Genomic DNA, 16,654 nt, shown 5'->3' on the forward strand with positions numbered 1-16,654 from the left:
CCTTTTGGTGCACAGGACAACGCCCAGCCAACTGAGCCACATTGGCCAGGGCTCAGGGTAATACTTGAGAGTCATACGTTGTATATATCTCAATAGTTCACTACTTTTTTTTGCCGAGTAGTATTTCAAATTTGTTTATCCATTTACCGGTTGATGGATATTTCTAGTTTTTGTCTATTTCAAATAAAGTTACTATTAACATTTGCCTACAGGTCTTTGTGTAGACATGTTTGCATTGCTCCTGGGTAAGTACCTAGGAGTAGGGTTGTGGGTCATATGTTAAGTGTATGTTTAATCTCATAAGAAACACTTCCCAAATGTCTACCATTTTGCAGTAGTGGAGAGTGCCAGGTTCTTTGTATCCTCATAAGCACTTGGTATTGTTAGTTTAAAAATTTAAGCTTTTGTAATAAGTGTGTGGTGGTATGTCATTGTGGTTTTAATTTGCATTTCCATAACTGATGATGATGAACATCTTTTCATATTTTTATTTGCATTTCATGTGTCTTTAGTGAAGTGTTTTCCTCTTTTGTCCATTTTTCAATTGGATTATCGTCTTACTGAATTATAATAGTTTTTTTTTAATATATTCTTGATATAAGTTTTTTATCAGATATATATGTTTTACAGATATTTTCTCCCATGCTGGTATTGTTTGCAACAGAAAAGATTTCAGTTTTGATGAGGTCCATTTTATCTATTTCTTTTCCTTTATTAGTCATGTGTTTTTTTTTCATTCTATCCAAAAAGCTAAATAATTACTATCATGAAGATTTTCTCTTATGTTCTCTTAAGTTTTATACACTTTTCACTGTTATGTTTAGGTCTGTAGTCTATTGAGAATTAATTTTTGTATGTAGTGCAAGGTAGAGATTAAGGTACCTTTTTTTGCATATGGATGCCCAACTGTCATTCAACAAATATTAATTGATTTGGACACAAATAAATATGAACCGTTTCTGCCTGTTAAGAATATCCTGGGATGCTGTGAAAGAAAAACATCTAAAAACCAAATTGCAGCATGGTATGATGGGTGAAATTATAAGCATATATAGTTTAATATTCAGATCCTGACTCTACCACCATCCTGGCACCAGGGTTCAATAAATGGTGGTTTGCATACTTCTTGAAGCATTTTAGGTTGAGTCTAGTGTATGTAGCAGTATGCTAGACATTTAATGTTGTTCCAGAGCAAAGGCTATCTTGTTTAATATTCTGTCCCTTTTGTCTGTCACTTAAGAACGCAGCATACATTTTTTGGATGAAAGGTTACAGTTAAAATTGTAGTGCAGAATATATGAATTGATTATATGACACATGAGAAAATGAAAATTGTGTTTTCCAAAGGATTCCTATGTTATTTTTGTTAGGCTTTTGCATCTTCAAACCAGTAATGAGTAAATCAAGCAAAATTTGTGTTTCCATGGTGTGCTTGTTATTTTAGAGGTTCAAACAAAAGGAATTGTAATTTTGTAAGTCAAATATTGGCAATTTCCTATCACTCAATCCAGCGGTCACTACCAGTGGTCTGCGAGGTCCGAAAGGTTGGTGACCGCTGACTCAATTCATTTAAAGCACTATATCATGCTTCCTCCTCCCTCTTTGCTAAACTGCTGTTTCCTGTTTCTCCATTGGGCAAAAATAAATAAAAATAGATTAAAACAGTGGTCGGCAAACTGTGGCTCGCGAGCCGCGGTTTGCCGCTCTGTTGACTAATGAGTTTGCCAACCACTGACCTAGACTCCCGATTCCAATAATTACAGGCTGTTGTTGTTCCTTGTGATTAAGCCCCTATCCCAGTGTTCGGCAAACTCGCGAGCCACAGTTTGCTGACCCTGGACTAAAAGAACACTTATTTATTGAATAGCCTAAATATTTACCACATACTAGGCACTTTTCTTAACTTAAGAAATGGTTCTTTTAGCCCTTGAGAAACTTACAAATGAATAGGGGGTCAGTGCAAACCAATGATTATAATTTTTTGTGATAATTATAATAGAAGAATACAGTAGGTAGCATGTTGAGATAATTTCTATTATGGCTCCTGCCTGTCAGTCCGGGAATAAAAATGGAGCTCTTTAAGCAGAAAATGTAAGTAGTCATTTGATACTGTTTTATGGGTGTGGATTTCACTATCTATAATGATTGATGTTAGATGAATTACTGTCACGAGGTAAAACACTTAAAAGAATACTATATGGGGAAACATACTATTAAACTGTCAACTTCTCATTGAGACAGTATTCTATTTATCCGTCATAGCAGTGTGATTTGTGGGTAGATTAGCGTACTTGAGAAATAATTGTTGGAATTTATTAAGTAGCATTTTTAGAAATTCAGACGCTTAAGTCTATGTTTCATACCTTTATTTAAAATGTTTTAAGTCACTTTTTAATCTTGGTCATAATAATATTCTCTATTAATTCCTCAGAGTTCAGGGGTATGAGCATGGGCTTCAAAGAAGGTTGTTATAAAAACTGGCAAGCAGATCTTGGCTGTTTGGATGCTTTTCTGCCAACAATTTTTTGAAATAGTTCTTGACTTTTATTTTTAGGCATCAGAGAATCTGAGAACTCTGAAACTAGGAAGTGTATAATATGCCCTCTTTTTTTTTTTTTTTTTTGCATACAATTTGACTCAGAAGTACACTTTGTTTAATCACAACTATGCAGGAAAAGATAAAATGTGAGACCCCAAATACCTGCACTGGGTTATATTTTTGGTCCAATTCTGCCATTTACCAGTTGGGATTATCTTGGGCATGTCCCTTAAACACTCTTTGTTACCTTATAGGGTTGCATTCAGGATCATATGTGGTCATGAAACACAAGTGTTTAAGCATATGTAAATTGTAACTAGTATTTTAGCTGAAGTCACACAGTTATTATTGGTATTAAACTAACACAGTTATTTTTCCTAGTTCTTTTGTCATTTACTATATTTTTTCTTAAAACTTACCAGCATTTCTTTTCATAGAGTAAGTCAAACTAAAGGGAGAGGGAGAGATAGATAAAAACATCAATCATGAAAGAAAATCATTGATCAGCTGCTTCCTGCACACCCCCTATTGGGGATTAAGCCTGATAGCTGGGCACATGCCCTGACCGGGAATCAAACTGTGACCTCCTGGTTCATGAGTGGACGCTCAGCCACTGAGCTGCACCGGCCAGGCAGTTGACTAGTACTTTTGATTACATGAGGCAAATTTTGATACTTAAAGCTAGCAATATAAGAAGTCATAAGAGTATTAGGTCAACTTTGTCATTTGCTACTTCAGATGCAGTGTATGTGTATGTGTCTATACACCTGTCTGTGCTTGCTTCATCCTTCTAGAGGTTTAAATGAATATGCATTTGAAATTGTCTTTTCTTAGATGGAGATGGTGATGGAGATGGAGCAACTGGAAAGAAGAAGAAAAAGAAGAAGAAGAAGAGAGGACGTTAGTGTCTTAAGTTAATCTTACTTGACAAATTAGAAGTGGTTATTAAGCAGTGGGTTTGAAGTTGCTTAAGATCCTGGTATATGTCAGGGAAATAAATTTAGGCTTACTTAGAGGTAGGATTTAGTGATATAAATATTTTGCAAGTACTTTGGTGTAACAATCTTGATGGCATTTTTTTAGCTGATATTCAGCTAAGGGATACTAATAATAGATTGTTGCATTTTACTGCAAGTTAGGGATGAAGTCCTAAAATCTTTATGATTTAAATCTTGAATAATTCAAATAATGAGTCTGTTGGGGGTGACTTAAGTACCACTATGTGGTAACAGGATAAACAAATTTTGCAGTTCACCTGACAGCCCTTAAATTGTGAAATTCTTGATGAATATTTAATGAAGAGCCCCATTATTTAAAATTTGTGCATATGGTGAAATTTTATTAATAATGTTTATATTGCACTTATTTCAGATTTACTTAAAATATGATCCTACTTGTGTTTGTTTTTGTAAATGGCATAATCAAACATCTTCAGGGACCTAAAACTCTATTAGGCAGACTAAGGAGGAAGACTATATAGTATTGGGGAATAAAAGTTGGGTTGAGAATCAGAACAGTTATTATCTTAAGCCAACCCCCTTGAACTATTGGGGGCCACTGAGTTCTGATTATATCTTTTAAATCTTTCAGGCTAAATTTTTATGAATCAGAATATTGGGGACTTGACTTCCTTTTTTATCTCTGTGTTGAAAGAAATACTTAAATTATTGTTTAAGAAAGATAATGGCTCTGCCAGCCATTTTCCTGTTATGTCTCCAGGTAGAGATGGGATAGTCTTCTTTTTATTCAGGCATCATCCATGTTTGATCCTTCTATTCAAAGATGTCAGTCCTGCCCCTAGCATAGTCTATTTAATGAACATATGTTACTTATATTCCAGGAATCTTCTAGAGATTATGATACCATATTTCTTCCATTCAAAAATTGTTAAAAGTGTGCCCATGAGACATGGTATTACCCAACAATGGCTTGAGATAATATCTATTTCTCTAAATACTCTAAAATTGTTCCCTAATGAAGGTAGATAAGCAGGGAGGAGTGTTAAGGGGCTGCCCTTGTATTTGCTCTTGGTAGAATTCTTCCACTGCCACCAGCCTTTCTTGTGCCTCCTTTGAGGACATTGTTGAACTTACTGTTTGTTATATTTCTTTATGAGCACTCTCAAGAGAGAATCTTTTGTCTGGTCTTAATGTTAAGAATAATTTCGCTTTTCCTGAGTAATTTTATCTCAGAAACATGAACTATGCAAATAACGTAGAGTTTTTTTTATGTTTTGTTTTATTTTTTTATTCTAGAGGGCCTAGAGCCAAATCTGTGGTTTTGTGTTGGCCTCATTTCAGGTTCTGCTTTATGTTCTTAACATGTTTTGATTTTTGCTCTCTCATTTACTTTGATGCCTCTAATTTGTGTATTTTAGATATTCTTGTAGGCTATCATATGTCACTCCTGCAATAAACCAAATAATGTACATGGGCAGTTTATTCTCATCTAGAAAGTGGGAGAATTATAAGTAATAGTTAATGATAACTGCAGTACAGATTATTATAATTATCCATTGTTTTAGATAATTGAATATAGTACATTATAATTTTCAAAGGTTATACAAAATTTCATCTGGTTCTTCATTTTGTAGATAAGGAAACAGGCTTGGCACATTTAGCCATTTGTCCAAGTCACAGCTAATAAGTGGTAAAGGCTAAACTTCAACTCTGATTGATACTTTGATTATAGATTTTTTATTTTTTCTCTAATGATCTCTTTGAATCCTTTAATTTGTGGACATCATAAAAAGCATCTTTATCAGATTTGTAGATGAGATAAAGCTGAGGGTGATGAGATAATACTTTGGTTCACCCAAAATGAATGGATTTAGCTGGGAAGATAGTGACTGCCTCTGTTGTCAGGAGTTTAAAATGAGATTACTAAATTTGAGTGTGAAGCTAAATTAGATGACCTCTAAGACATTTTAAATTTTAATACTCTCTTTTAGGAGAAACATAAAAAAGTGTCTTCAAGTTTACTTGCCCATAGAACCCATTTAAACCAGTTGGCTGACGCTCGTGATATTGAGCATTTGGGTTAAAGGAGGAAACCAAAAAAAGTGGTTTTGTAGGTAAATGATTTGGCTCAATAAACGATCATATTTTTATTTATGCACATTATTTTTCTCCCCTTGCAGAGCAAAAGAGCAAAATATGTGTTAAAACTTTAAAAAATCAATGACATAAGATAGGTAATAATCCAAAGGAAACCACATACTTCAACTTAGTTGATAAATGCTGCAGGTATACATTGAAAATCATAAAATAACCCATGCAGCTTCCTGGCATTCCTTGGATACAGCATTTGTTACTAAAGGCAGTTCTTCACGTGATAAGAACTATACCACTAGTTCTTATATGTATTTGGGGGAAATTTTAGAAAACAAATTTCTTAGCTACCTTTTAAAAGCATCTTGAAACCCCACTGGCGTGGCTCAGTGGTTGAGTATCAACCTATGAACCAGGAGGTCACAGTTCGATTCCTGGTCAGGGCACATGCCCAGGTTGCAGGCTTGATCCCCAGTAGGGGGCATGCAGGGGGCAGCCAATCAATGATTCTCTCTGGTCATTGATGTTTCTCTCTCTCTCTCCCTTTCCCTTCTTCTCTGAAATAAATAAAAAAAATATTAAAAAACAAAACATAAAAGCATCTTGAATGCTGGTGTTTTAGTACATAGTTTGGGAAATAATGTCCTTAAAACATATGCTAGGTATTAACTTTTTTCGAATTTGGAAATTTGTGTATGGCTACCTAAAGTCTTTAGGCACTGAGTATGTATACTTTGAACTTTATACCTATTATAACCTTGAAATAAGTTTTTAAACTTGTTTTATTAACATATAACAGCTTTATATTTTTACTTTGTTGCTATAAGATTTCTTATTTTCTTTTTTTAAAACATTTAAAAAAATATATTTTATTGATTTTTTTTTTTTACAGAGAAAGGGAGTGGGATAGAGTTAGAAACATCAATGAGAGAGAAACATTAATCAGCTGCCTCCTGCACACCCCCTACTGGGGATGTGCCCGCAACCAAGGTACATGCCCTTGACCGGAATCGAACCTGGGACCCTTCAGTCTGCAGGCCGACGCTCTATCCACTGAGCCAAACCAGTTAGGGCAGATTTCTTATTTTCTTGTTGCTGCTTTTATTTGTATTTGTCAAGCCAACCTCTATATGCTATCCCATTTCCAGTATAATAAATGAAGACAAAAACATTAGAAGTGTGCTTTCTGCCAAGGTGTATACTGTTTAAATATATAATGGAGTCTTGAGGAATTGAATATTTTCATTCCCAAGCAATAGTAAATCTGAGAGGAGGTGACCAGCATGGTATTTTTAACTATAAGGAGACAAACAGCAAGGAGGTTGCTTAAAATCAGGACATACTACAACCATTAGGAACTGAGAAAAACTGTAATGATAACTGCTTAATTTTATTTCTAACTACAGAAGGTAATGCTTTATTTGTATCTCACAGCAAAAGTTCAAACAGACCCTCCCTCAGTTCCAATATGTGACCTGTATCCTAACGGTGTATTTCCCAAAGGACAAGAATGCGAGTACCCACCCACACAAGATGGGTAAGGATCATAAAATAACTTCCAGTTTGACTTTTGAAAGTTGTAGTTTAGCAATAAAGCAGATTTGATTTTTCTCAGAACTTGCTCCACTACCTTAAAAAAGCTTGTGAATTTGTTGCAGAGAAAATACAGTAGAAGCCCTCTTATCCAAAATGATTGGGACCAGCAGTTTGGTTAATCAAAAAAGTATGTTACAATGGGGATTAAAGAAATAAAAAATCTTTATTGATAAAAGTTAACTTAAATATTTGGTTTTCATCGTTTTTAGGATGAATTTGCATTGGACTCCACTTTCCCCCCCCATAAGTCATATCCATAATGCATTGTCTATGAGTCTTTTATTTTGAGTTTCTATGAAGAACTAAGTAATCTGAGAGCTGATGCCTGTCTATATCTTTATATTTTTTTCTGAAACCATTTATAATTCTTTACTTAATTTGACAGTATTTTTTGATGACTTGCCTTTATTGAGGTTTTTCTGAGTAGTCAATTTAGTTTTCATGGAAACAATTTTTTAAATGTAATATATATAATTAAATAACATAATTATAGTAGTAACTACTGGTGACTTAAACAAGTTTTGGGAACAAATCACCTGATTTCTTGGGAGTATTCTGAAAGGATATGTTTCCACTGGTCAGCAGACACATAATGGCAATATGCAGACTGGTTAAGAATATGGAAGCTGGGTCTACACTATCTGCATTTGAATCCTAGCTCTAACACTTATTAGCTTTGTGACTTGGGCAAATAATTTATCATGTCTATAGTTTTATTTCCTCATCTGTAAAAAAACAAAAGGACACTTCATAAGGTGGTTGTGAGGAATAATAACCTATGTAAAACGCTTAGAGTAATAGACACATAGTAAGCATTAAGTAAGTGTTAGCTGCTATTATTCATAATAGGAACTTGTCATCTACTGATATTCAGAATATAATGGGAATTAGTCACTATGTTTTACGGAGGGAATCAAGAGCATTGGTTGAGTGGTTGCAATATTGGCTAAGAAAACTTCTGTAGCATTGTTTTTTCTGTTTTTGTTTCTCTCTTAGAGTAGAAGGGAGCAGGAAGGGGCAGAGAGAGAAATATTGATGTGAGAGATGCATGGATTTGTTGCCTCCCACAGGCCCCCTGAAGACGGGGATCAAGCCTGCAACCCAGTTACTTGCCCTTGACCTCGAATCAAACCCAAGACCTTTCCTTGCACAGGCCAATGCTCTAACCACAGAACCATGCCAGCCTTATGTTTGTTTTGTTTTTTGTTAATTAGAAAAGAGCATGATGTTATATTTTTACTCCCTTCCTTGTTCCCAGTACTCATAGGGAATTAGCCTGTAAAGTTGGGGAATTTTATGGTATAGGCATCTTTTCTTTAAATTGAATTCATTGGTCAATATCCTATCTTGATGTATCTATTTAAAAAATGTAACAGACACATAATTTTATAGTAATTACATAAATTTTCATTGTACATAGGATGTGATCACATTTATTTTTAAATAAAAATTTTTAATTTTTTTTTTTGCTTGTTCCCTCTTCTTTCCCTTCCTTCCAGACCCATGTAAGCACCTAGCAGGTAGCCTTCCATATTTTTCTATGCTCATATATGTGTTAACTACGTCTGTTTATGTAAGGAGAGTGTTTTGGTCATTGTTTGTTTACAAAAATGAAATCAGGCATACTTTTCCTCCACCTTGCTTTCCTCATTCAGTACTATTCTTGAAAGTTCCTCTAAGTCAGAATAGCTCTGTAATTCTTTTGAATGACTTCATAATATTCTATGGTGTGAATTTATCACTTTATTCCACCATTTTCTAATTAGTGAGCATTTACTTTGTCTCCAGTATTTTTTGCCATTATAAACCATCCTATATAATAAAAGGGTAATATACAAATTGACCCTAATGGCGGAATGACCGGGAACAACCAGTCGCTATGAGGCATACTGACCACCAGGGGGCAGAGGACTCAATGCAGGAGCTGCCCCCTGGTGGTCAGTGCGCTTCCATAGGGGGAGCTCTGCTCAGCCACAAGCTGGGCTGACAGCTGCGAGTGCAGCAGCGGTGGCGGGAGCCTCTCCCGCCTCCTTGGCAGTGCTAAGGATGTCTGACTGTCGAGCGGGCCTAAGCCATCAGTCAGATATCCCCCGAGGGCTCCCGGGCTGCCAGAGGGATGTCTGATTGCCATCTTAGGCCCAATCCCCTAGGGAGTAGGCCTAAGCCAGCAGGTGGACATCTCCCGAGGGGCCCCGGACTGTGAGAAGGTGCAGGCTGGGCTGAGGGACCCCCCCCACCCCGAGTGCATGAATTGTCATGCACTGGGCCTCTAGTTCTATAATAAACATCTCTAAGTATACGTAGGTATACATATATATGTGTGTGTGTGTGTGTATACCTCCTTATGCTTTGTCAGTTTTATTATGTGACCGTTTTCCAGGAGGGAGATTGATGAATCAAAGAATATTTTAATACTTTAGTTTATGATTCCCAGACTGCCAATGATTTTGAGCATCTTTTGCTTATTGGCTTTGTTCTTTTGCTCTTCCAGAAGTTTTAAATATGGATATACAATATATGCTTATATTTTATACTTCTGGATTCCTAGCAGTCTTAGATTTTCTCAAACTCACTATTTTTGTGTTTCATTACATTTTTAATTGATCTGGAATTTTTTATGTAAGGTTTGGAATGCTTATTTTATTTCTAAATGGATAGACTGTGTTAGAATTGTTTATTAATTTATCCTATTCAATTGAACAACCATCTTGTCATATACTATATATATAAATACCCAGTGACTGAATAGCAGAACGAACAGAATGACCAGTTGACCAGTCACTATGATGCGCACTGACCACCAGGGGGCAGACACTCAAAGCAGGAGCTGCACCCTGGTGGTCAGTGCGCTCCCACAGCGGGTTTATCCTCGCAGGCCATGCCCCCCACTAGTGCACGAATCTGTGCACCAGGCCTCTAGTTCTTATATAATGGAATTAAATGTTTTGTGGGGGTTTTTTATTGATTTTTAGAGAGAGGAAGGGAGAGAAATATCAATTTGTTGTTCCACTTTATGCAGTCATTGGTTGATTTAAAAAAAAATACATCTTTATTGATTTCAGAGAGGAAGGGAGAGGGAGAGAGAGATAGAAACATCAATGATGAGAGAGAATCATTGGTCGGCTGCCTCCCGCACACCCCCTACGAGGGATCGAGCGTGCAACCCAGGCACGTGCCCTTGACTGGAATCGAACCTGTGACTCTTCAGTCCGCAGGCTGACCCTCTATCCGCTGAGCCAAACCGGCTAGGGCCATTGGTTGATTTTTGTATGTGTCCTGACTGGAGATTGAACCCACAACCTTGGTATATCAGGACTACGCTCTAACCAACTAAGCTACCCAGCCAGGGCTGGAATTACATGTTTTTGATCTGTAGTTTGGAATCTGCAAATGCAGAAGACTAAATTAAGGTATACATGGATTTTTTACTGCTCGGTCGGGCCCACCAACCCGCCCATGTTATTCTAGGCTCAACTATATATTCTCATATGTAATGGAACCAGTTTCTGTATTATTTATTCTCTTCCTTTGATCTATTTGTCTATTCCTATGCTAATACTATTTTTACTTCATAAACTTTATCAAAATCTACCATTTTGATAATTTGATAAAGCAGTCTGTCTTCTGTGCCACACACCCACAGTTTCTTTTCATACTTTTCTTAATTATTTTGTCATATAATCTTAAAACACACACCCACAGAGAAATGTCCTTGTTAGAATTCTCATCAGAATTGCATTACATTTATGTATTTGTTTCAGAAATTTGACAGATATGTCACATTGTCTTTATATAGTGTCATGGAATATTTTCCCACTTATTCTGATTTTTTTTTCAAGTAGGTTCTGTCTCATTCTTGTTAAATTTATTATATATTTTTTAAACATGGAACACTTTACGAATTTGTATGTCATCCTTGCGCTGGGGTTATGTATCTTTCCAACTTGAGTGTATGTGCTGCCAAAGCAAGCACATTAAATTTATTCTTAACTGTTTTCTGGTATTGTTACTGATGTGAACGAGGAGTTTTATTTCTATTTCCATTTCTATATGCTTATTGGTAAAGTGGAGGAAAGCCATTGATTTCCTATAGTTGTAACATATTGTTAATATTTTGTAACACTGTGAATTGGTGGAATGGTGGAATATTTGAAGTAATGTTAAGAAAAACAGAGTTTGGCCCTAGAGCGTTGGCCCTCGGACTTAGGGTCTCAGGTTTGTTTCAGGTCTAGGGCACGTACTTTGGTTATAGGCTCGATTCCTGGGGCACATGCAGGGGCAACCAATCACTGAGTCTCTCTTACATCAATGTTTCTCTCTCTGTCTCCCCCTCCCTTCTACTCTCTCTAAAAATCAATGGAAAAAATATCCTTAGGTGAAGATTAATATCTCTTGGGATGATACTTTTCTTAAATATTGAAAGCAATGCTATATATATACTGTCCTAGAGAAATACAAAAGAAATTAAAGTATTGTTATGTTTGCTTTTTAATAACTCAATATTTTTTGACATTCATACAATCAGTTTTGACTATTTGCAAATAGATCAGAATAAATATTCTTACAGATTTGGTAAAATATTAAATAGCTTTTTATATCTTGCCCTCATTGTTTTTAAATAAACTAATTGTAAATTGTATGAATTATCACAACTCAACTGTATAACTACCACCCTTGTTGAGTACATTGCTTTATTTTAAAATAATTTAATATTTAACAGGAATAATTCTATACTGTAAGAATAGTACAAAGAACTCCTGCATACTTTTCACTCAGATTCTTGTTAACATTTTGCCACTTTTATTGTTCTGTTGATGAAATATGACAATTATACATACTGTTTATAATATAAAATAACATTCCATTTTCTCCTTGGAAGATAAAAGGCAAATGGGTAAAATGTTTTATTGGTGAATTTGTATGCATACTATTTTTCGGAACGATTTGAGAGTAGGTATCACTTGGATAAGGTATTATCTAGTTTTTCTAGTATATCAGTACTTTTTTTTCTTCTTATAATTACTAATTTTTAGGAAACTAATTTGTGAGTATGAAAATACCTCATTCCTTATGTTTTCCTCCCATGTAGTATCCATTGATGATCTTTGAATCCATTTTTATTTTATTTTTATTGATTTCAGAGAGAAAGGAAAAGGGAGAGAGAGAGAGAAACATCAATGATGCGATAGAATCATTGATCGGCTGCCTCCTGCATGCCCCCTAATGGGGATCAAGCCTACAACCCGGGCATGTGCCCTTGACCAGAATTGAACCTGGGACCCCTGAGTCTGCAGGCCATTGCTCTATCCACTGAGCCAAACCAGCTAGGGCTGAATCCATTTTTATTACACTTGTTGTTGCCCTTTTAAAAAATATAACATTCTATGTTCATTTCCAGTGTTATTAAAAGTTTTTAAACCAATTTTTAATGGCTGTAATGCTATTCTGTTCTGTATCTGGCTTAATTTTATTAGTTATTTCCTTATTTTTGAATATTTATACTGATTTCAATATTTTATTAGGAAAATTTCTGTGATGAACATTGTAGTATGTTAATTGGAACTGATTTTCTCTTATTCTGGATATCTAGAAGTAGAATGAATTATTTTGAAATTCTTTACCTATTTCTAAATATAGTAGACAATATTTTGGGGAAAATGTTAATTTTACAAGCCATACATACCCACTATAGAATAGTTAGTAAATAAAGATTAGCAAAAAGAAGAAAATAAAAATCTCCTTAATTCTGCCAGTGAATTAAAATCACTCTTAACCTGTTAATATTTCTTCCTCTAAAGCAGTGGTTCTCAACCTTTCTAATGCCGTGACCCTTTAATACATTTCCTCATGTTGTGGTGACCCCCAACCATAAAATTATTTTCGTTGCTACTTCATAACTATAATTTTGCTACTGTTATGAATCGTAATGTAAGTATCTGTGTTTTCCAATGGTCTTAGACTCTACAGCAGCAGTTCTCAACCTGTGGGAAAATTACAGTTATGAAGTAGCAACGAAAATAATTTTATGGTTGGGGGTCACCACAACATGAGGAACTGTATTAAAGGGTCGTGGCATTAGCAAGGTTGAGAACCACTGCCTAGGCTCTCTATATAAATGTCTATTATAAGTACCTAGAACTCTTTCTCAAGGTAGAGTTATATCACAATAGCACCCCTTTCAAAATTTGTTTTCATGTTAGTAAAGAAACCAACAGTGTTTCTAATGGCTGAATAATATTGCACATCTTTGTGCATACCATAATTTATTTGTCCTGTTTTCCCTTACTGGACTTACAGTTTATTTCTAGTTGCTTACTATTATAAACAATGACGGAATAAATACCTTTATGTTGATTTCAACTTTTATAATGAAGTCCATAAGAAAGGGTGAAAGTGAACTCACTACCCAGGTTGAAAAGTGCTTATTAACGTTTTGCCCTATGTGTGTATGTATGTGACTTTTTGTTGTTGGTCTTTTTCTTTTGGCTGGGCCATTTACAAAGAAGTCTTTATTTTGAGTGCTTACTTCTAGAAACTTCAAGTATCTCCCTAGAATTAGACATTCTCTAAATTATTACAACCAAGTATATTAACAGTAACTTCCCAGTATCATATAAATAAATACCTAATATTCATATTTAGAATTTTTTTCCTGTTGTCCCTGGAACATCTTTTTAGTTATTTTTCCTCCTAAACCAGGATCCAATCAAGGTTCATACATTGCATATGATTAGAATCCCTACCTTCATCTCTTCAGTTGAACTGACTTTTTTAAGAGATCAGGTAATTTTAAAAATCTTATGTTCTGGGATTTCTTCCATTGTTTCCTTGTGGTGTCATTAAACTTTTTTCTCTGTTTCTATGTTTTCTGTCAACCAGAATTAGTTGGAAAGGCTTACATTAGAATTATACTAAATATATTTGACAAGGATATATTATAAGTAACATTAAAGTACTTCATATTATACCATAGTCCGTTGCATCAGATGTAATTTCAGATTGTTCATTAATTTATCTGTATTTGATCACTTGGGTAATATGAAGACTATCAGCCCTGTTTCTTTTTTAAAGGTACTTTTTTCTTTTTGTAGTTAACATGTAATCTATGGGGAATTTTGGAACCATTGGGATATCCTTGTCTTCAACAACCTTTCACTTAGCTATTTTAATATTCATTGATGATCCTTTATCAGTTATTCTCTGTATTGCAGTGAATTTCTAATTCTGTCATTTCTCTCTCTCTTTTTTTTTTTTTTTTTTTTTTTATCCTCACCCTAGATCATGATTATTGATTTTAGAGGGGCGGGGAGAAACATCAATGTGAGAGCGAAACATTGATTAACTGCCTCTTGCACACACCCCGTACTGGGGATCAAGCCCGCAACCCTTCAGTGTGTGGGACTGACACCCAACCAGCTGAGCCACACCAGCCAGGGCAGCAGTTAACACATTAAGCGCCCAGCCTATTTTGTCTTCTGGATGGAAAGTATAGTGTCAGTCACTGGTGACTGACTGGGCGCTTAACATGTTAAATATTATTTACAAAACAGGTGCCAGGCTGGATTTACCTGCAGGCCATAGTTTGCCAGCCACTAACTTGAGGCCATAGGAATAATTCTTTGAAGGCATCACTTTCATACTAAGTATAATTTATATACCTCAGTGATCACTAAGTTGTGAACTATACAGTGTTTTTTAAATTATTATTTTTATTTTAGAGAGTGGGAGAAGGGAGAAACATCAATTTGTTGTTCCACCTATTTATGCATTCATTTTTTTGTTTCTTGTATGTGGCCTAACTGGAAATTGAACTCACAACCTTAGCATATAGGGACCAATGCAGTAACCAACTGAGCTATCTGGCTAGGGCTTATATATTCAGTATTTCTTAAGAATGTGTGAAAGGATAACAACTTTTTAAAAGATTTTCATTTGAAAACAGTCTTTGAAATGTACTGCTTAAAGGCAATCAGTGGATCTCCTCATTCCCAGATATTGAAAAAAAAACCTGTTACTCCTAGCACTTTTAAAATGTGAGCCATATCCTTCAAGGAAGATTACCATATACATTTACATACATACATACATACATACATACATGTATATATACACATACATACACACACACACACAATTAGAAAACACCTGTAAAAGCCATAATATTTTATGCTTTGAGGAAGATATATACAGATTTCCAGGTCAAGTCTTTGTATTAGTACTTGCCCTATTGATGACATTAAATGCTAAATTTTGGTGTGCTCTTTTGAAGCCTTTTATTATATATATTACCTCGAGTGGAATAATGACTTTTTCTCCTATCTGCTTGGTATCTAGGACTCTTCTGACTTTTCTGGTTCTCTCGTTTTGTGTTATTTTCTGTGGCATGGTTTTAGTCCTTCTGACTATGAATGCAATCTCACTTGATTTTTTTTTTTAATATTCTTGGAAAGTATTTATTATGATTTGGCTTGATTACAAGTGTTTGACTACTTGTATTCAGAAGTTATGCTAACATTTAATGAAAGAAATTAAATATGTAATGTTTTTATCTAAAATGTCTTATTAGTATATTTTTATCTCAGCTTTTATGTTTATTGTGCTGTTTCTTAAATTACTAATACTATGCTGTGTACTATAAAGGCGAACAGCTGCATGGAGAACTACAAGTGAAGAAAAGAAAGCATTAGATCAAGCTAGTGAAGAGATTTGGAATGATTTTCGAGAAGCTGCGGAAGCACATCGACAAGTTAGAAAATATGTTATGAGCTGGATCAAGCCTGGGATGACAATGATAGAAATCTGGTAAAAAGAAATATGATTTTATAAGACCATGAGAAGAATTATTTTTTAGAGCTGACTTTTTCTTTTTTTCTGACTTTTAATTGTAATGTTTGGCTTTCATTTCTACTTTGCTAAAACATTAAATGAAGGTTCTAGAAATATCTTCTAAATTCTTGTAATGTTGATGTAATAAGGAAACCATTAGAGGACATTTGTACTTCAACCTTCCTATTTTGTATTCATGTATACTCATGTGCAAATGCACACATTATTCTTATTTTTTGTCCTGAACTCTATTATTTTGCTATCTAGCAATTCATATTAAATTAAAATTCTTGGACACAAAACATTTATAATGCAGTGAAGAAACCAATAAAAGTAATTATTTCTCCAGTTTTCCCCTTGAGAAATAATTAGCCATAAGAGGCAACCTAATTCTCTGATTCATATTTCAAAATATGCAACATTAAGTAAATAAAATGTAATCAGCATTTAAATTAGTCTACGTCAAGAATGTTACCTACTGGGAAACTTAGGTCCTATCATTTAATTTATCCAGATTTCTAGTGGAATTAATTTTTTTTATCTTTTAGAGGTGAGCTACTATTTTCATAGCTTCAGAGAACTGTTATTCATATTCAGAAAGTGTTCAGATTATTTCCAGAAAGTAATTTAAGAGTTTTAATTA

At 34.7% G+C, this 16,654-nt stretch overlaps 1 protein-coding gene across 2 annotated transcripts in view; it reads left to right on the forward strand.

The window, feature by feature from the left end:
- The window catches only part of METAP2 (methionyl aminopeptidase 2), a 30,708-nt gene that overhangs the window by 4,447 nt on the left and 9,607 nt on the right, over nt 1–16,654 (forward strand). For both annotated transcript variants that reach the window (XM_080661200.1, XM_080661199.1), the window contains exons 3-5: nt 3,374–3,439; nt 7,024–7,126; nt 15,826–15,987. In XM_080661200.1, the coding sequence (XP_080517326.1) occupies nt 3,374–3,439; nt 7,024–7,126; nt 15,826–15,987 (331 nt within the window). The remainder of the gene's footprint in view (nt 1–3,373; nt 3,440–7,023; nt 7,127–15,825; nt 15,988–16,654) is intronic.

The sequence above is a fragment of the Plecotus auritus genome (genome assembly GCF_963455305.1).
Source record: "Plecotus auritus genome assembly, chromosome: 3".
Classification (NCBI taxonomy): Eukaryota; Metazoa; Chordata; class Mammalia; order Chiroptera; family Vespertilionidae; genus Plecotus; species Plecotus auritus.